The sequence below is a fragment of the Prorops nasuta genome, unplaced genomic scaffold (genome assembly GCF_024137725.1).
Source record: "Prorops nasuta isolate Cenicafe-Biocafe unplaced genomic scaffold, Cenicafe_Pnas_1.2 PNAS00002, whole genome shotgun sequence".
In the NCBI taxonomy this organism is placed as follows: Eukaryota; Metazoa; Arthropoda; class Insecta; order Hymenoptera; family Bethylidae; genus Prorops; species Prorops nasuta.
The window spans coordinates 3,321,987-3,343,002 of record NW_027116799.1 but is presented as its reverse complement, the minus strand read 5'-3'; the positions used below and the strand labels follow the sequence as shown (position 1 = coordinate 3,343,002).

The 21,016-nt window shown below is 40.5% G+C and overlaps 2 protein-coding genes across 5 annotated transcripts; both read right to left on the bottom strand.

Annotated features, from left to right (window-relative positions):
• Nucleotides 1-3: 3 nt before the first annotated feature.
• On the bottom strand, nucleotides 4-3,889 carry LOC136780398 (putative leucine-rich repeat-containing protein DDB_G0290503). The gene is given in 8 exon segments (XM_066738726.1): nucleotides 4-330; nucleotides 430-918; nucleotides 1,157-1,255; nucleotides 1,352-1,368; nucleotides 1,485-1,510; nucleotides 1,612-1,749; nucleotides 1,808-2,023; nucleotides 2,084-3,889. Coding segments are annotated over 8 exon segments (2,787 nt in total). The 5' UTR covers nucleotides 3,695-3,889; the 3' UTR covers nucleotides 4-139.
• Nucleotides 3,890-4,105: 216 nt separating this feature from the next.
• Nucleotides 4,106-20,913, bottom strand: axed (axundead). 4 transcript variants are annotated; one of them, XM_066742293.1, is made up of 6 exons: nucleotides 20,772-20,913; nucleotides 7,989-8,200; nucleotides 7,660-7,832; nucleotides 6,964-7,220; nucleotides 6,517-6,902; nucleotides 4,106-6,212 (listed from the first exon to the last, which is right to left on the bottom strand). In XM_066742293.1, exons 2-6 carry the CDS (start codon nucleotides 8,061-8,063, stop codon nucleotides 6,000-6,002), a joined length of 1,104 nt encoding a protein of 367 aa, XP_066598390.1. In that variant the 5' UTR covers nucleotides 8,064-8,200; nucleotides 20,772-20,913; the 3' UTR covers nucleotides 4,106-5,999. The 4 variants fall into 4 exon arrangements, with proteins under 4 accessions (XP_066598390.1, XP_066598382.1, XP_066598363.1 ...); XM_066742285.1 differs by lacking the exon at nucleotides 20,772-20,913 and adding an exon at nucleotides 18,371-18,570; XM_066742266.1 differs by lacking the exon at nucleotides 20,772-20,913 and adding an exon at nucleotides 10,135-10,536.
• Between the last annotated feature and the right edge of the window lie 103 nt (nucleotides 20,914-21,016).

The window sequence follows — 21,016 nt, the reverse complement described above, 5'->3', positions numbered from 1 at the left end:
GGATGTATAATTTTTCTATTTTTTCCCTTACACATTTTTTCTACATTTCTTATGATTAGTATTTTAAGTGAAAAGATATTTTGTGTTATAATATATACAGCTTGTTAAAGAGATTATTATAAATAATTTAAAAATTAATCTAACTTTCATCGCTGTCATCTGGCTCTTCTAGGTGTTCTAATCTCAATTGTCTTGTTCTGTCAATTTTTGCAGTGGTTTTTTCTTTCTTGCTCTTCTTTTTCTTTTGACCAACTACGTATTCTGGTAAAATAATTTTGCTGCTTCTGAAAATTAGTTTATCCTCATCATCCACTGTTACTGTTGTGTTTTCTTTCTTTTCCTGATTTGCAAGAGATTTTTGAAATTTGATTTCACATTGAGATTTGATTTTTCTGGGTCTTGTGACCACTTTGACATTCCTCATAGTACATGACTCGAGCTCCTCAGCATCCATTTCTTCATTAGACTTCTCTTCCACGGATTTACGAGCTTTCAATTCTCTCAGGAAAGAAAAAGCAGCTTGAGCATTGGTCCTATCGGTCATTTCATCAGTAGATACATCATCCAGACTATACTTTACCCATTTATGAGGATTCCTGTGATAATCAGGAATGCTCCTGAAATTTGTTTTAGGAGCTGGAGCCAACGGTCTCTTAAATAAACTCTCCTTTCCGCGAAATCTTCTTGTTTCACGTCGATTACCAGTTCTAGATGGTAATTGAAAATTATCTTTACCTTCGTTATTCACTTCCATTCTGTCATCGTTAGCTTCAGATTCAGACTTATCTTTATTTCGTTGTTTCTCAGCTATCAATAACTGGTCAAATAGTAATCTTTGCCGATTTGCAAATGCGGTATCTCCACCATGCAAAACAAATTCATTGGAAGTATGCATTTTCCTATTAATCAAAGTAGATTAACATTTATCACAGCTTGTCAAAAGTTTTGAGTTTCTCTGTGAATGAAACAAATTAAGTCGTAATAGGTTATGTTAAGAAAATTAATGCTTTCCACTATTTCGATAAATAAGGCGGTAATCGTATGATGAATAACAAATTTATTTTATAAGTAGTATCGATAAAGAGGTCTTAATATGTATACAAATATTTCAACTCAATACCGTATACTATATATATGGTTTGTAGCGAATTAAAACTTTTGACGAAGACGCCTTTCTTTGCCATAGGACGACGTAATTGACGTAAATCGTAGTAATCGTACTTGATCAAACTCCCTCTACTGATTCGTTCCGATACTACAAAAAGGTACCAAATTTAAAAATGAGCAATCTATTTAAATGTCAGAAATTTATTGAACAAGAGCTTTAAGACAAAAGATAGAATTTTTTAACAATCAAAATACTTATATCTAATACAAATGTAAAAAGTCTCATTTTTTATTTTGTCAATAGTAAAAAAAAAAAAAGATTCTCTTTTCCGTTTCATTACACATCCTTAAAAATATTTTCTGCTAATTTCTATGGCTTTGAATCTTCTTCTTTGGTCTCTTCCTATATATTTAAAACATGCTTGTTAATAAATAATAAATAACACTAACAATAAAAACCACTAAACCAACTAGCATGATTATTAAAATATAATCTAAACTGACTTGGCTAGCTTTTTCCTTCGTTGTACATTTTATTAATTCTTCTGTAATTTTCTCCACTTTCTTATAATCATCCGACTGCAGTACTGATTCAATAGGTTTTTCCAAATTCTCAAACTCAACCACCTCTTCTTTTAAAATCTAGCAAAAGAAACAAATAAGTGCAAAATAAATTCATAACTCTAATAAACTCTATTACCTTAGCTTTATTTTCTATATATTCATCATTATTTCTTTTTTTAGACAATTCTGTTTCTACAATACTGCTTGCGTGACTTAAATCTGCACTAGCTTCATCAACATCCGTTTTTAAACTGTTTAGTTCACTTAATATTTGCTCATCGTCAGAGGAATCTTCTGAAATTTCATCCTCAGTTGCGGCAGGATTCTCAGTCTGATCAGCTTTGTTAAAACTCTGAAAAATAATTTATGTTAAATAAAAAATACTAGAAGATTTTGAATTAAAATATTTTACATTCTTATCATCCTTTGTTATCTTTTCATCAAATTGTTGATTATTTTCCAGATCTTCAATCTTAATCACAGCTTCAGCTTGTTTTATAACTTGCTCTACTTTAATTCCTTCTGTTTGATTCAAATTACCATTCACGTCACTTGGTTGGAATTCCTTAAACTCTGTTTCTTTTTTAATTTCTGACAACTTTTCTTGAGAATTATCAAAATTTGATAACATTTCTCCAATTACAATTGGGCAGACATCTGGTTGTACAGGCCCAGTCTCCTTTTTAAGTTCAGCTATAACTTGGTTTGCATCTGTTTCATCAACAACAAAATTCTTTGTTTTTTTAATGGTTTTCAGAAGCTTCATCTTTTCTGTTGCTCCAATTTTAATTACTGCAGATTCTGCTTTACTAGCAACAGAATTACTCACTTTTTCCTGAATTTTCATTGGACTATCTTTTAATTCTGAAGGTTCATCCTTCCGTTTAAAGCTTACTAAAGCTTCTTCTGTTTCACAAACAACAGAAAGCTTTTCTTTTTCTTCATTTTTAAGCTGATTCTCGTGTAGTTGTACAGGCACAGCCTCTTCTACAGGATTAATTACAGCATTCTCAGCTTTACAGATAACAGAAATCAGTTTTGTTTTCTGATTTCTATTCTGACTATGTTGTAACTCCAAAGACTTAGTCTTTTCTTCAAGTTTAACAACAATATCTTTCACTATTTTTGTACAAACAACAGATATATTATCTGTTTTCAGATTTTTAATCTGGTCCTCTTCAAATTCAACTGTAGTATTTTCTGTTTCACAAGCAGTACCAATGCTTGCTGTTTCCTGAATTGTCTCTTTAGTTTCTTCCAGATCTTCAGATAAAGCTATATTCTTAATTTCATCTGTATCCTTCTCTGGTTTAACAGTGGCTTCTACTTCAAAACTATTCAAACTCTCTTCATTTTTGTCACTTATTAACTGGTTATTTTCAGGTACTTTATTTACAACTTCCTCATTAATTTCGTCATTCCCCTTTAGCTTCATTATTTCACCTTTGCAATCATTCAAACAATCGCCGGTTGGCTGAATTGTCGTATGTTCTTCGTCCGATTCTATGTTTGAATCCCTATTCTGAAGTATTTGGTTTTCGTCGTCCTGCCTCTCAATAATAACGTCAACAACTTTCCCTGTTTCAGAGGTATCAGAAAGGTTGTCTTTTTCCTTAGATATCCCATTTTCTTTATTCAATTTTCCCTCTGCTTCAATCAGTTTCTCATTATCCTTTGATAATGTTTCAGTAACTTCATCGACGATTATGTCAAATAATTGATTAACTAACACACTAAACCTTTTACTTAAATTTATGGCATTCTCCGTATCTTGCAACTTTTTTTCCTCCGCTATTAAATTTTCTCTCCATATTTTTAATTGTTCCTTTTGTTGCAAAAAATGCTTTTCCTCTTCTTCTCCGCTTAACGTTATCTTTTCTTTAAGAGAAACTAGGCTCTTTAATTTTTTCTCGGCTTCCATTGTTTCCAATTTATTCAACAACTGCGTGAAAGAGGTTTTATATCCTGTAATATTTTGAATCTCTCTCAATATTTGAGATTTTTCCAAATTACTCTCCATCATGGTGAGTTATTAATCACTAACTAGCAATATTAAAACGAAGCTTATTAATTATCCAATCTAATTCACAGGAAGTTTTAGAACCGATACATGCAGATGTAACAGAGAACTAATCGTGATCGTGAAATGAGATGCTGAATTGTTGAGTGTAAGATAGGAATACGGGGGGCGAAATGTTGTTCTTATAAAGGAGGCTTACTCCGCTGCTTTCTTGACTCGTGATTGGCGGATTTGAAGCTTTGTGCAGTGGGATTGGTGTTCACTCAGTCATCTGTCGTTCATTTGTTTTTGAATTCTTCGCGAAGCATACCCCTACTTCCTACTCCCTGCGTGTTTATTATTCGCCACAACAGAGAGTCGACGTCCCTTCATTTGTATCGATGTAAACAGTGAATAATAAACAAAAAGAGTGACCAAATAAACTCTCTTCACGTACGAACTATCTCAATAATTTTATTATTTCCTTGTTTCATTTCAATCTCATATGTCAATTTGCGTGTAATTTACAAAGAGTTATCATTATTAAAAGCGTTTGCGAGAAGATGATAACCGGGACAATCGAAGATTTTACGGTGTACTGTTACACGTCTTTTTTTCTCTCCCATACATTAGAATCTTATTCATAAATTAACATACATCAAAGCATATGATTGGTTACGTATCGATACCTGAGTAACTTACAAACATAATAGAAAACAGTATAATAGACATATCTCAATATATATATATTTTTTTTACAACGCGACGAGATGAATCATTTGCATAAGTCGCCGCGCGGTTTCATCCTTTCGTCGTAGTACATAAAATTTAACGATACAAATATTAACGTAAAGCCAACGAATGACGAATAATTGTAACGACAGCTAATGCATAAACAACCATTTCATTAACTCGAACAAATCATAGAATTATGAAAATTCATGAAATGCCAATCAATCTTAGCTCGCCCTGTCGAAACGATTTTTCGATCGATTCTTACAGCCACATTCCGCGCGAGACGCAATAAAATTTGTTTAATAGTAAAGAACCTAAATAATCGCTTTTCTCAAATTCATAATGTTATCGGCTCCCGCCTCAATTTCATCGCGACAGCGATTGGCTCTGGATAATAAGATTATACTACATATTATAATTGTGATTGGTGGAAGCGGAAATGTGCCATTTTTGTCGCGCTTTATTTTGCTATTCGATTTAAATCCATTTAAATGATCGGAAATTTGGCAAAATTCAACAAATGACGAGTTTACATAAATATAACGTTATACATAATTATACCAATCGGCAGCTAAAGTTTACAGAGGACATACTCTAATTCTACTAATGAACCGATTGAACAGTCTACTCGATCATGGGACTCATTTGCACGGACCCGCCATGTCTCAATACTCTAAAATTTTCACTCGAACACAATTATTAATGGTAACGCATTATATATTCTGAAAAATAGATGAACACAACAGAATCTTAATGACTATTACAAATCTAATTCTAGTTCAGAGTAAAAAGCAGTGTGAGTCAATTAATTTAAAATTGAAAAATGACGGTTTTCAGTGTACCAGACACTTTTCTCTCTATCTTCCTTTCACGAAAATTTTGGTCATGTTATAAAAATTCTTTTTCCGTAATCTTGTTTCTTAATAACTTCTACTTCGGGCCGACGATGCCAATGTTTATCGAAATTTCGAAAAACAGGCCCTTGTGTACCAACAACAGAATTTTCCTGGAACGCGTGTGAATGGATTAAGCGACCGCGTGTAACGGCCGAGTTAGTTGTTTTCTTTGGCCTGTTTTGAGAGTAACGTGTGCGCGATTATTGGTCGCTAAACTGTTTTCACGTTACTTTCGAGGGAGCTGCGGAACATGTTTATTATGCACAAGAACGGATCCCTGTTTGCATAGACAAAAAGATATCAACAAACAAAAAAAAAAAAAAACGAGGGATCGTTAAATATCTCGAATACATCAGACAATACGACATTTCTGTTCTATAGAGATCCAAGAGCGCCGTAAAGGACGCAAAAACTGATTAGGAGCATCGTGCGAAACGTGTATCCACGAATCGAAAAAAAATCAGTCGTGTCTCCGCAAAGCCTTCACGCAGAATACTCAATCGAGTATATTAAAAAACGTGAAAAACGAGTTCTCCAGCAGAGTTTTCCGGCGTTGGAGACGTTGCTCGATTCTTGAATCTGTAGTTAAAGGGGGGAAGGGGGATGCATGACAGGCTGGAGGAAAATAGTGTCCTCGAAGAGATTCCGGTGGGAGATTCAGAGATCCTGCGGCTCCACACGGATCGGACAGGTTTTTTTCAGTCGAAGAGGCAAGCCAGGACTCTGACGAGGCAATTTCCAATTCTGGCACAAGTTTTCTGGCCCTGAGTGGCGCACTCCTTCCTACGGTTCTTCCGGTTGTCCCTCCGCTCCTTCTTTCCGCTACCCGACATCCTGCCGAAGCTCACGTCCTTGCCGATCCTTGGAACACTGTTGAGCCTCGCAAGCGACTCAACCACAGAGTCCCGGTACTGAAACACCAATTTCATCCTGTAAACGAGTTCTCGCCTTCTATCTGGTCGATCGGAGACTAAAGCGACAGACTATTTACCGAATATGAGAGCGATAAAACGCGAGATAAGCCGATAACGACTGAAAACGCGCTACTTTTCGCAACGGCCTGACTAACCGAGCCTGCGAGGTGTGGCTCGCGTTGTCTATACGCAATCGTTTTTTTTTCTCACAGCTTGGTTTACATTCGGCAAGCAGTGCAAATAACAACGATTACCGCACAGGCTTCGACCGTTAATGAATTTTCTCGAGGAAGATCGTCACCTCGTGATCCTGATGAATGCCCAGGATTCTCGACACGATTGCGGCGGACTCGGCGCTGCTGAGGACGCCGCTAGCCATTGGTCCCTCTATGAATTCCTTATCGGTCATCAGGAGGTACCGGACGCTGTACCAGACGTCGTCGTTTAGGGCCGCCCGACGGTTTTCAGAACTCGGAGCGACGCCTCGACGCCTGCACTCCGACGCTGCCCATCGGTCCAAAGCTCGGAACAAAACTGCCTCGCTGTTCAATCTCAAGGTGTCCCTTCGTGCCAGTTGCGCTACTTCAAGGGCGGTCAGCTCCTCGAACCTCTCCTGCACGAAGACCGAGCCGGGGTCACCGTCCACCACCCCCAAGCAATCCGCCAGCAGCATGGTACAGTCCGTGGCTACAAAAATCCCCAAGATTTTCAATTTATAAAACTAATGTTTGTTCGCTTGGAAAATTACCAATTTGACCTGCATCGTCTTCGGGGTCGGGAGGGGCTGTCGGAGAGTTCGCCAAGCGGTTCAAACCGGAAATGGGGTCGTTCGCATACAAGCTGAGTCCTTGATAAATTTCAAGAACGTTGAAAGAGGTTAATTTGGTTTTGAGGAATTCCACGGCTAATCTGGCGAGTCCTGGACAGAGATATTGGTGCGCTGCATCCAGGGTGGCTCTGGCAGTCGATACCGATTGGAAGATGGTGCGTTCCCCACGAAGATATCTGTCAATAAAATTCTCTCCTTATCATACTATACACACATATATATATATATATATATCCCCCCTCTCCATATGTTGACTTCTGGATCAACGATTAAACCCCAACTTGCCATTGATGAGATGAACTCTCGATACTTAATGGATATCGCGGAACTGTCTGGAACGATTGTAAGAGATAACCGAGAGAAACGTGATACAACCAACTATCCAAAGATACGTGAGAGCTCCGAGCAATGCAACGGCTACTAATTTTAAAACGTCATCTCGTACGTCGAACGAACTATCGATATCCCCATAGAAACAGTTTCTCTCGTACAAACAATTCTCATCGGAAAAACTCATAATTTTGCTGAAAATCCTACGACTGGAGGGAAACGAGGTGAGATAGACGCGAATAGAGAGGTGTAATTTTTTTTGGCTAAATAACAAATGAAATTTACGTGAGTAGATGATCGAAGGCTCGCTTCTCGACGTGAGGGAGTCTGATGAGGGGTGGAGGGTTGCTCGGTGCGGGTGCCAAAGGACCAACCAGCATAGCGCGAAACCACTCAGACTTCTCAGCCAATTTTTCCCTCTCCACGCAGTACCTCCAAGTGTCCCCGGGCAATCCAACCTTCGTCCGAAGCCAGAATATAATTTTACTACGTGTATATGATGTAGATATAGGTATAGATAGATCCTTGAGAGAGAGAGAGAGAGAGAGAGAGAGAGAGAGAGAGATTGCATCGAGGGAAGGATCCGAATGGAAAAATAAAAATTCAATATAGACCTCAAGCACAACCATGTTGGTGGGGTCGGTGTCGCTGGAGTTGCTCTCGCAGGGGATCAGAGGGACCTGGAGCATGCTTGCGATGTTTTTCGAAGGTCCTCTCCCGATCACCGGCAGGATCAGAGTCCTCGAGTAAATCCTGTGACGCAGCCCGTCCCGGATCTTCCCCCTGGACCTTTCGGGCTCAGTGCGACTGCATCTCGTGCTGTTACCTGAAAGTCAATCGAGTACGTGAGAATTGCATTTCTTTTTTGTTTTTCTCTTATTCACTCTCACACTCCGCTCTCCCCATCTCTGCCAGGACGCTTCGATCCCGATCGATAAGACGTCGTATCGCTTTCTTCGCGTGGGATTTGTCAGCCTCGCGAGTAAAGCGTATATTATCCGACCAGATGATTCACTCGTGTAATTCTATATCAGATTATAATGAGCTCGATCTCTTTCCTTCTGAACGACCGTTTGTATCGACCTATCTTCGCACCACCCTCTTGACAAACAGTGCAAAAATCCTATCTAAATCATACATGGGTTTGGCAATGTTTGCCGTGTAGATATATATAGCGCAGGATGCTCCGATTATTATTCCCTCGGTTAGAATACTTTTCTTATCGTTAGAATTGGTTTTGATTAATTATTTTATTTATATATACACTAATAGATATATAATTTAATACACTCGTTCTCCAGCAGCGAAGAAAAAAAACTGTCCTTGCGCGCGTCGAGGAAATGCATCTCTCATCAGGCGATAAAAAAAACCGCAGAGAAGCGATATTTCTCTATTAAGCAATCCTCGATAAACGGTTGCATTAGCGCATGGAAAAGATTCCTGGCGAGGGAACACTATTATTGCACTGTACGCGTGCGAGAGCGAAATTCTGGACTGCTGGCCTGCGCGATTATTGCAGCACCACGCGTGGTTCGTTTAATTCTGGCTTGATTATAGGGGTTGTTTAGTGGGAGATTCCGTTCGCTCCTCCTGCAGCACTCGGCCAATCGAAGCCCCGATGAGAAACAATTATCAATGGTAACACGAATAAAACTCACCGTTGAACCTAACAGTCATTTTGCCAAGTCTCGAAAAAGCAAAAACACACTTGAAACTTTGTCTACTATTTTCTGTACAATTTATTTGACTCAACCATAAAAGATACACTGTTTGTTATCTCAAGTTGCACATTATGTTTCTTCCAGGAATTCACACGAGGATTGTTGTTGCCAGTGTCCGCTCGGATAGGTTTAAGGGGTACTTTGATTCGGTTGTGTTCCAAGAAAGTAACACGATACAGTTTTGATTAATCGATTCTGACAAAGTCATTAGTCGCGTTTGTTCGTGAGCGAGCAGAGTGTTTACAAGATGACGATAGGTGTTATTATTTGATACCGGCGTCCGGAGACCGGAAAGGATGCATTCCGAGCGAGAAACTCTCATCGACTGGCAGTGCTCGAGTCTCGCTCGACAGTGTCGACTCGATCGAGTCGATTGAGCTGTACGAGTCGTGGACTCGTGAACTGCTGCACGAGTGAGTCAAACTGTGGCTAATAGCGTTTAGGTACGCTAGAGAAACCGTGCAGCTTCGAAATAATTGTTTACAAACAGTCGTGACGGAGTTCCGGTAATACCAAACGCCCTCTTATCGATAATTCGAAACTCTCCGATCCATTTCAAATTCCAAATGTACCATTGGACCATTTCTCCGCGAGTACGCCACATAGTATAATTCTCTCTCTGTCTCTCCGGAGCGAGGCAACTAACCGAAGTAACCCGAGCGTCCCGAGCTCGTGTGCGTGCTTTCCTCCCTTCTTGCCCGAATCTCCGGCAGAGTCCAGAGTCCTTTTGACAAACAAAGCGCGCTCGTAAATCCACATGTATCACGGGGTCCTTAAACAAAGTCGTATATCGGTCGAGTGTTTGTTTTATTTTCTCACAGATTAGAGCACGTAAATTCTTATACAATTTGGAACGTTATACATAGTATAGTATTTACAGACCAAAGAGTATCAAGATTCTTCAACGTCCGAAGAGCCCCACACTCACTCACACGAAGAAATGTGTTCTTTCGTCCATCAATTGAGATTTCGATGTGTTTACATTGGCGTAGAGAGCAGGGGAGCTCAAGTTTTCGAACAACGTTATAATCTCGCATACCGTTGGTGATATTTCTCTTAATCCATCCAGGAGCCATGATTAGCATCCAGGTGTGTCGTGAAATTGTCTGGGCACTTGCGTTCGTCGATCGCGCCTACCATCGAGGCTTCTTCGGACCGTATTACAGCAGGCGACGCGCAAAGAAACTTTTATCCCGTCCAAGGAGCTTCTGCACCGTGAATTTTTCGTGGTTTCGCACGCGACACGGATGTGTAATGTGCGGTGGCGATCGGCGACGAGGTGTTAATCGCGCCAATGGCGTTTTCAGTGAATAATCGTGAGGTGTTAATCGATCGCGATTGAACGGCTCGCTGCTTCGAAGACTCTTCTCTCCTCTTATTGCAGGTAGCCGATTCTTTCGAGTCGTCAAGGTCGTCCTCTTCGACACCAAAAGCGAGGATGCGCACCATTAGCACGGCAAACAAATCAAACTGCGACTCGTTATCTTGTTTGCGCTTATTCGTCACTGTTTTCCACTCTCTCTCTCTCTCTCTCTCTCTCTTTCTCCTCTCCTCTCCTATGTGTCTCTGCGCGTTCTATGGTGTCGTCGATTTTATTGTATCCTCCAGCAAACAAATCCACCGCCAACCAACGCAGAGATTCGCGATAATCCGATAAGAAAATCCTGCTAGACATTTGTAAAAAGAGTGAGAGAGAGAGAAATCCATCTTTAATAGACACGCGTGCAGGATCCTTGGAACGTTTTTATCACCACGTATATACGAAAATATAATTGCTATTTATGAACGTCAAACATCTCGCAATGGCGGCTAAGTTCGCGTGGTTATTCTTCATGGTGGATCGAATGAAAAGTGACGATCGCATCGGTCTTTTGACCCAATTGAATTCATTGGTAGGCACGCCCGCATTTTCGCGAGATGGATCGAAATACTTCAGAGAGAGAGAGAGAGAGAGAGAGAGAGAGAGTGAGTCTCGCGTGGAATATCGGAATCCGTACGATGCGAAATCGACGCCATTGACGACGGTCCAGAGGCGATTAAAAGGGATAAAAAGCGTCTTGTGCCATATTGTGATTAATTGTTTCGATTTTAATTAACGACTGCTCGGATCTCACTTATTCCCAATACAATGACTCACTCACCGAGCAAATTCGATCACCTGCGTACACAAATACTCGCCACGTGCACTTTCATATATATTCAATAGCGCCATAACTTATATTCAAAACTCGATACAATTTCTCGCTAGAAGATTCCACGCTGTCTGATTCATAATTGAAAGATAGACTTTAGGGGAATTGCCAGTGTTTTCGGGGATTCTTCTTCTGGCAGTTTTATTGTTCACTGCATAATATGTGTTTGTGTATGTATGTGTGTGTGTATGGCACGCGTGATACGACCTCGAAATCCTAGGCTTGGATGAATAATATACTAATAGACTATCCCCGTTGCTTGCGTTCCAGTACTGTCAGTCGCTCGACCGCAGCAGCCAGCAAAAAGTAGCGTGTGAATTTATATCGTAAAAACGTAGGTTGCGGAACGGCACACACGACAAAGGCTGAAAGGAGTCCGCCGCGCGCGCAGGGAAAGGGAATTTTCTTGGTAACTAGTTCTCCACGCCAACAACAGCGTTCTGTAAATATATATTAAAACGGACGCTCGTCCAACGCAAATCAATCCGATTTCATACTGGAATCGAGAAAACGTCCGCTTCTTGTCCGCGGCGAACGCTCGAGGGTCCAGCCGGACGTACGTTGGTGTACTTGGATCGTTCGCGATAGAATCGGAGGAGCTTTCGTTCCAACTGACGAATAGATTGTTTTAACCAATGAACGAAATTCGTTGATATAACGAATAATCTCATTGGTGTAATGAAAAATTGTTCATTGATCGAAATAATTTTTTCAGTAGTCAACCTGTATTTTCTCGTGTGGATAAATTAAAATGGGTGTTCGTCCAATGCAGGTCAAGCAGACTTCGTACTACGGTCCACTCCGAATTACGCTTGGACATGCATAAAGCGCTTAAATTCTATAATGAATGTGAAATACACTGTAAAATCTATGCGCTTTGTGCGTAATTCGGAATACAGCGATGCACTGATAAAAAAGTTTAAACCAATATACAGTTTTTCGTTATATCAATGAATTTCGTTCACTGTTATAACAAAAAAATGTTTATTGCTTGAGTTATCTTTCTCAGTGTAAAATCAAGAAAACCACTTTTTATACTGTTTACAGAAAAATCGAGGGTTCATCCGGACGGTCCTTGAGGTACTTAAAATTCTTTAATAGAATCAGAAGAACCTTCATTCTTCAAACCAAAGAAACTATATATTTTAACAAACGAACAATTTTCGCCAAAGCAATGAACAAACAAAATTCATTATATCGAAGAATTTTGTTTATTATTGCAATAAAAACTCGTCGATCATTTAAGAAAATATTTTCAATACTAAACCAGCATTTTCTCGCGTGTATTTGTCAAAATGGATGCTCGTCCAACGTAAATCAATCCGATTTCATACTGGAATCGAGAAAACGTTCGTTTTTTATTCCGAGAAAAAAGTGTAGGGTCCAGTTGATGGTCTCTGGCGTACTTGGATTGTTTTCGATCGAATCGGAGAAGCTATTGTTCGCGAGCCCGCATTCTCTTCTCGCGTGGATTTCATGCAAGGATGGGAGGCGAGGAGCGCGCGCGCGCGCGCGCGCTGCTGGATGTCAATGCACCGTGTAGATGATAAGGTGGTATCTCTGCATAAGGAGGGGGATGCGGTAAAAAAGGCGTTACGTAATTAGCAATGTACCGATAGGTCTATCGACGGAGAAGAATGCAGTCGCAAAGGTCATTTTTCCGCAAAAACTGGTTTTCCCTCTGATCGTCGCGTACGTCGCGCGCGCGTGTACTCCGGAGTGTGGAGCACACGCCTCGGCGTCGGCACTCGCATCGCGAGTCAGCAAGCAGCACGCGTGAGCCACGCGTGATTCTCCAGTCGCCGGGCGGTTAGGAGGAGCCCGAGGAGACGCTGTCGACGCTGTCGGCGCTGCACGAATAGGGACGCGACGCGGGAAGGCTGCTCGAGAAAAAAAACCCAATCGAAACGGGATCGGTTTGTTCAACTAAAAGCCTTGAGTCACCTGTAATTACTTTCTGAGCTGTTCCCATAAAAACTGGAATATCACACGCCGCTTACTAATACCCGTACTTGAAGAAATGCGCGCGTGAACGGAGAAAATTCCTCTCGCTCTCGAAACTGATCTCTCTCTCTCTCTCTCTCTCTTTCTCCGAATTGAAATTTCTCTTTCGAAGGATTTTCCACGTGGCTAACTGGTTTTCATTTAGAGCGATATTAATCAGTTTCATTAAATGGACTATATATATGTATATTATTCTGTAAATATATTTTTATAAAATTACAATGAAAATCCTGGCCAATTTTTTAATTCATACCTGATGTCCTTGTGATTTAATTATTTGTTTATAATTTATCGTAACATGGAAGATAACACTGTATCTATGAAAAAGTTGAAATAGAGTACACTCTGCTCATTCTCTATATATAAGATAATGAATACGCGTAGAATACGAGTTGTAACGTTACAGTAATTTCTAAATAAATAGATATTAGTCATAATTTAAATTTGGACTTTTTTGTGAATTCTCCACAGATATTGTGTTATTCCTCTTAACCGCAGTGTACTGTTCCATTTGTGATTAAACGTTTACGCGATCGACACAATGCTGTACTATCGAAAAACGGGAAGGAACAAGGTCTTTTATACATCTTCTTAAACATTCTAAGGTCCCTTGGTTTTGGTTATCACCAAGAGTGAATGGATCTTTTGAAAAGACGAATGTAGAAAAGGAATCTCGTCGGGACGGGCTTTTGTTTCCGAAACTCTAAAAGCAGAAAATATTAAAGCAAATTTTACTGCGTTCCCTATTGTACACTATCTATAGCCTTAATTTTCATTTTCAGGAAAAATCATTGAAATTAGAATTAAAGTTAGTATCTAACCATTAACATTCACCTGAATATCAATAATTTGTTCTGGAAAAGATAAGATTGTGGTAGCACTGTGGGAGCACGGTAAAGTTTATACTCGGAAGTCTTCTCAGTGCAAAGTTTCGGCGGAAAAAGCGTCTAAAAGCTTTTATTACAACTACTGCAATTCCATTACCGAGTAATTTGCACGTTTACCATTGTTAACTGCAGATGTGACACGCGTTCGATTCAATTGGCACGTAACGTCGAGTCCCGCGTTCGGACAATTGATCGCATTGTCGTCTTTTGCATCCTGGTTCGACGGAAAAGAAATTATTTATAGACACTTACAACCGCCACGTCGACTAACCACGCGCCGCAATCGCTCCCTTTTGCGCGCTAAAAATAATGTTTTTAACGCCCAAAACGCAATAAACCTTCGACTCCCACTCCCCCCCCCCCCCCATTAACTCATCTAATAGCGTCATAGATATTTTTACCTATCAATTTCGAACCATTCAAAAGTTGAGTCGAGTTTTATCATCCTAAACACCATTGATCGCTCTTTTGTCACTTTTGCAAGGTTAGAAAAGAGAAAGATGCAGGATGAGTCGAACAGTTGAATTTTTCTCTTGGAGAATCCTCGACTTCCGGTCTTCTCCATCCACCACGTGACTCACCTATAAATGTAATGGAAAATCCGCGAGGAATTGTTCTCCTGGATCTTATCACTCACTTTTTTCTTCAAATATCAAGCAAATTTGGAAAACGCGTGACTAGATGAACGATCGACAAATGAACCGGTGACTCGTTCCGCGTCTTCTCTCGATAACCTCAACATCCGGTCTTTTTCAGACACCACGTGACTCACGCGAATCCAATGGAAAATCTACACGGGAATCTCTCTTTTTTATGTCTTTGCCAGCGCGTGTATTTCCTACTATATACATACGTGGTTGTATATAAGAAGACGAGCAATGTTAATTGGATTGAATTGAAATTTTTTTTTCGTGTTCTGGAAAAACATCCGAGAAAATTCAATTTTTCCATTTTCCGATTCAAGCGCGGAAAAGTTCTCAGATTTAATTGTATCGGACTGAAAAAATCTGGTTTTATTTCAAATCTTGGAAAAATCTTTGAAGAAATCTCAGATTTTCCATTTTATTATCAAAGCACGGAAAAGTCCTCGGAACATCTCGTGAATAAAAATGAAAAAAAGTGAATTTTATCGAGATTTTTTATCGATAAAACAACCGATCAGTAGTCCAAGCAGGAATTTTGATTGAAAGCTTTCGTTGTTGAAACGGTTATTTTTAGTACGAGGCAGAATCGTATATTCTTGGGATATTTAAAGCGAGGCGATTCTCGCGATGGACAACGCTAATTAACGCGGCGTTATCGTTTAAGATAATTCGAGAAGGTTACTAGTTGTTTTTCACATATGCAAAAGTCGTATCGCAACTGTGCTAAATAATTACACGTATGGTGCTCGGTAGCGGCAAACGGGTGAATTATGAAAATGGCCGATATATATATATATATGCTGTTAAAAAAAACTTACTAATAACACGTTTAGCAGTAAGAAAACCGAATGCTCGCGTAATTTTGTCATCAATTCTATTACGCGGAGCAAACCCACGAGAGATGTTTTCATTGACGGTTTAATGACTGGAATCATCGATACTTGCCTCATTCCCATTTTCGCGCGCTTCATTCATCCTGACAACCGGTTTCTCGCGAATCAGCTGTTGATCGGCGTGTTGAACCACCGTCTGGACCGATTCTCTGCGCTCATCTCGCAAAATTCATCGTGACTCATCTCGCTTATATATGAGCAAACATCAATAACGCAATTGACGATTAATTGCATATTACCTCAGTTCCTTGTAAAATTAGCCTTGTGTATATATGTATATGTACACGGATATACACACGAATGATCATCTCAGTTTTTCTTTAATTAAATGTAGAACTGTATTGATAAATAAAATATTCACTCGAGTTGATAAATATATGACAATTATTATATTAATGACTTTTCATATAAAAAAAAAGTTTTTATTCTCGATCGCTCATTCGTCATTTCTCCTCATGGTCCGTATATACGTGACGCGGAGAAAAAAAAATGTGGATTAAGTTACTGAAAACTCTCCCCGTATCGAAAGCTTCGTGTTTTCGCGCCAGTAACTCTATACCGGAGAACTGGCTGTTGTATATACGCGTCTTCGAGTCGTGCGCTGCCGCGATTATTATTTTCGACACCTGCCGATCAGCTGTTTAATGAGAAACGCCAATACTCGACAGATCAATCCATGGATTATCTACAAAGACCCCCTTAAATCAACGATAACTGCAAACTGAGAGAAAACAAATATTTTATACAAATAAATCACTCCTTTAATTATTCCAATGAAATTATTCATTCCGTGCTAATATTCTTTGATTCAAATCGATTAAATTCGATCTGAAAAATAACTCATTTATTTCCAGTATATATACACAAGAATAAAAAAAATCGCAATTCCCAGTTTGAAGGATTGAAATCTAGGAAGGTCATGAGGCGATTTCGTGATCGAAACGTAAACGGAAATCACCAGTCACGTGACGTGATATTTTATACGCATAGAAAATCGTGACTTGGAGAAAAATAAAATTAACGCTGAGTTGCTCGTTAAACAGAGCAAGATTAAGAGAGTAGATTGCAGGGGAGGAGGGGGGATGATTTTACAGAGAGTTAATCAGAGACCTTTAATGTGAATATATATTGATAATTGGAGAGTCCTTGAAGAGGACGGAGAGTCGCGTGCGACGTGATCAATACCCACTGTCGCTTCTACAGTTTCCCGTCGGATTCTTTTGCTATAGTGCCAGGCCTCACCCTCAATCCCCCCCCCCCCCCCCTCCTCCTCCCTACCTCAACAGTCAGAGGGAAAGAGAGTTGCGCAAAATCCAACGGGAGGAACGCGGCGAACTCGCAAATCGATAATTATTTTTCGTAAAACGTCGTTCGTCCACACGCCCGTGTGTGCGGAGGCCTCCCTTAACCCTCGATCAAATCCACCTAACTCCCTCATCGATCATTTTCGTTTCTGCAGCGGAATGTCTTAGAAATTGATTGCTGAAAACGGACCTAATTCGATTAAAGTCTTAGGAAGACCCTCGAGGGTCGCGCGACTCGGAGTGACTCGTGCTTCGCCGACGGATTCCGCCTCCCACCCCCCCCCCCCTTCCTCTTGTACTCGAATGAAAAGAAATTCTACGAATGAAATTCGACGCGTCGGTCGAAGAACCCACGCGAATTTCCGAATAGCGTGAAAATATCGATCGCATCGATCAACGCTCGCAAGTTTTTTTTTCTTCGTCGTATCACGCGCCAATATAAAGTTTATGCGTTTTACGAATTTCCGCGAAGCGCCGGCCTGCTAGTCGATAAGCGTGCCACGAGATAGAGGACTTATTCAGCGCACATTAAAAAAGCCATTTTCCCGCGTCAAACTGTTGTATTAATATTTATAAACAGATAAGCAAAACTTGACATAGACAATTTTTTCTGTATTTTTGATTATTTTTTCGCTGTTGAACGAAATATTGCGTAGGAAATTCAGAGTGTTCTATGTTTGGATTGAATCGTGGGGGGGAGATGGGTTTAGGGGATCGATGAGTGTTTAGTGGAAGATCGCGTATTTTTTTAACAATGTAAATACCGTGGTAATAATTAAGACGCTCGCTAAGAGATTATCAACAATTAAGCAGTTTGATCGCGTCGACGGGCAAATAGTAAAGATAATCGCGCGGAAAATTAAGTGTTTATTCTTGCCACCGACGTCTGGCATTCGTTTCATCCTCTCCGAAATTTATGCGATTCGCTCTGTGTGAATTACGCTCGCTAAACTTATCTCTGTATATATACCGCATCCCCGGAAAAAAAAATCACTGTGACTAATTGGCAATAATTATTTGCTTTTTACGTACTCCCTACTGCTACTGCCCTAATAAAGCTTTTTATACCTCCTAAATCCGATCGCATGCACTGCATATAATAACACGAATCTTATATATATACATATATATAGTCATAAACACAAAGCCACGTTTTTCTGAAAGAAATTCCAAATTGCACAACTCGCTAGGAATAATTACCATCATCCACTGTCAAAACACACACACACATATATACCATGTATTTGCGTATTAAAATTGAAGAAAACTATAAGCTTAAAAATTGTAGGGAAGGCACGAGAAGCCGATTTGCTGGATGTTCCCGTGGTATTTTTAACTTTGGAATGTTTACCTTCGATTTTCTCACTGGACTTGGCACTAGGGCTACACGTTGCACGCTGGCAATAATGGGGGGGTGGGAATCACCGAGCGACGAAGTTTTCCGGAGGGTGAGATGAGAAATTTACTAAGCAGGGGTTGATTTTGCGTTCCGGGGCAGAAAGACTTGTTTTTCCGGCCACACGCGCACGTTGGCCGATGACCAGGCCTGCAATGAACATATAATTCGCACGAAGGGGAAGCGATGCCCCAGCCATCGGGCGTATCATAGGCTATACATAGAAGCGTCGCGACGCGCAGACGCTCGGCGTCCACCAGCCCTTTCTCTCTATACTCCGCGATAAACAAACCTACCCCCCTTCCCCTCCTCCTATCCCACTCACAGTCACCAATAAGAAGCTCGAGGAAAAGAAAAACATTCCGAAGAAACTCACCCTCTACCCCAAGCTGATGATACCAACCCTCGAAAAATTCGATTCGGAACGAGTTTGGAATTTTCAAACAGATATTTTCCTCTCTCTTTCTCTCCGCCGTTTCACGATCCCCGGTAAACTTGACCCATTTCTCGCGCAGCTGTTAAATCCACGCGCCAATGACCCAAATTAAGGGCTAAAATAAGTGTCTAAGGGACACCGTGTCGTGTATATATTCTTAGCGGTGTCATTGAGCCTCCCTGACTGACCTGCCTTATTTTTGATCCTCAAGGTTGATGGAGGAATAACGACGCGGTGACTCCTCTTGGACGAGCATCGAGCGATGATTAGATCAATCGTCGATTCTCCTATTGTTCCTATCCAAAAACGGAGCGCTATTTGCCTTCAATCGATCCCTCCGCGAGAACCTTCACCTCCGCACTTGCACTTACTTGGCAAGACGGTGTCAATGCACCCGTTAGAATGCTTGCCGTGCGTGAGGCAGAAATAACGCGAATTATTCTAGGCACCGCATAACCTCCATTGCCAACGTTGAATTCTAGAAACTAACGAAGATGATAATCTTCGGGATGTCGAGATTTCGGGAGGAGATCGATCGACCCTGCGACCGATCCAGGATCGACTGTACACACTGCGGCTCTTCCTAACGACGCGGTGGTACCGACCGAGGGAGGGGGTAGGTTCTCCGAGCAACTGATAAGAACTGCCCAAAACTAAGCGTATTCGTTCGTATCTCGTTGGAAAGAGTAGGAGGAGGAATCGAGGGTTAGATTAGCTTGGAAAATTTCAATTGTTTTTTACACGCAAATATAATTGCGAATTTTCGGTGGATACGGGAGAAAAGACCTTGCAGAGGATAGAGGGAACGAATGAGTCACCTTGGTGAGGAATCACGTGGGGAACGATGTAAGAAATACTAAGAAAATTCTTCTTCCACCCCTTAATCAAAGGTCGTCATGGTAATAATTGGAAATTGTTAGTGGATGTAGGAAAACATCTTGAGGAGAGTTGGAAAGAGTCACCTTGGTGAGGAGTCACGTGATAAATGACGAAAAAGTATAACAAGAGACTCTTCTTCCTCCCTTTAATTGAGGTTAGTCATGGTAATAATTAGAATTATTTTTAATACGCAAATAATTGTAAATCGTTACTGGATGGAGAAAAATACCTTGAGGATAGCGAGAACGAGTCACCCTGGCGAGGAGTCACGCGACAACTGGCGGCGAAAACCACCAAGAAAACTCCTCGCCCACCCCTTAATAGAGGGTAGCCATGGTAACAAGTGGAACTACCTGTAACTCCCTCCAGTCGAAGAAAAACTCCCTATATATGTCTTACGTATTCTTGTGCAAAGTAAGAAGAATTTCACATTTATGCTACTGCTGTAATGTATATATTAAAGCTGATTTATCCACCGATGAGACGGGGACGATATCGATTGTCAGATACGCAGGCGTGTAAATCTCGAAGCTGGGTCAAGTATACAGATCCATCCGTGTTTAGGTATAATGGTCCAAATTCTCACGAATCGATAAGAGTTCCGTCGAAAAGAGTGACATAACTGGGTCACCGTATAGGGGATACAATTAAAGCTAACGATTTCTTTATCAAGATGCATCATTGGCTCGTTCAAATATTGACCTAATAATCTTGCACAGCAGGGAGTGAAACTTGAGCTGTCTTACTTGTTTTGTTTATCTAATGGAAAAGAAAGTATTGCTAGAGGTTAAGCTTTTTTTTATCGGATCGAGCTTTCGTTTAATTGGAAATGTTTTCGTTATACTCCGGATACACCGGGGAAAGCAGTGCGAACATTAAAATTCTGTTATTTCCACTCTGCAAGTAGTGAATACTTTGCATTGAACGACTAGTAGTAAATGCCTATGATAGTCGGACGCACGAGAGTTTATCTTATCTCTTATCTGGAGCAAAGCTTACTGCTACGTTAGTTACGCGAATAACTTTGCTATATTTACTCACTTTCTGATTAATAAGCATCCCCGATGCTAGGGCTCGTCCATCGAGGCAAAGATCCTTTTCAGGAAGAATTCACGTTGGAACTTTTAATATTCGTCGTTACGATAAAGACGTTGATAAAATTTCGTTCAACCGGTGACTAGTTTTTTTATCTGAAGACGTACCGACGATTCTATCTGAGAAAAGAACAAAGACCCTTTGATTGACATCGCCAAACTTTCGGATGAGCGTATCGTGCGTCAAATACC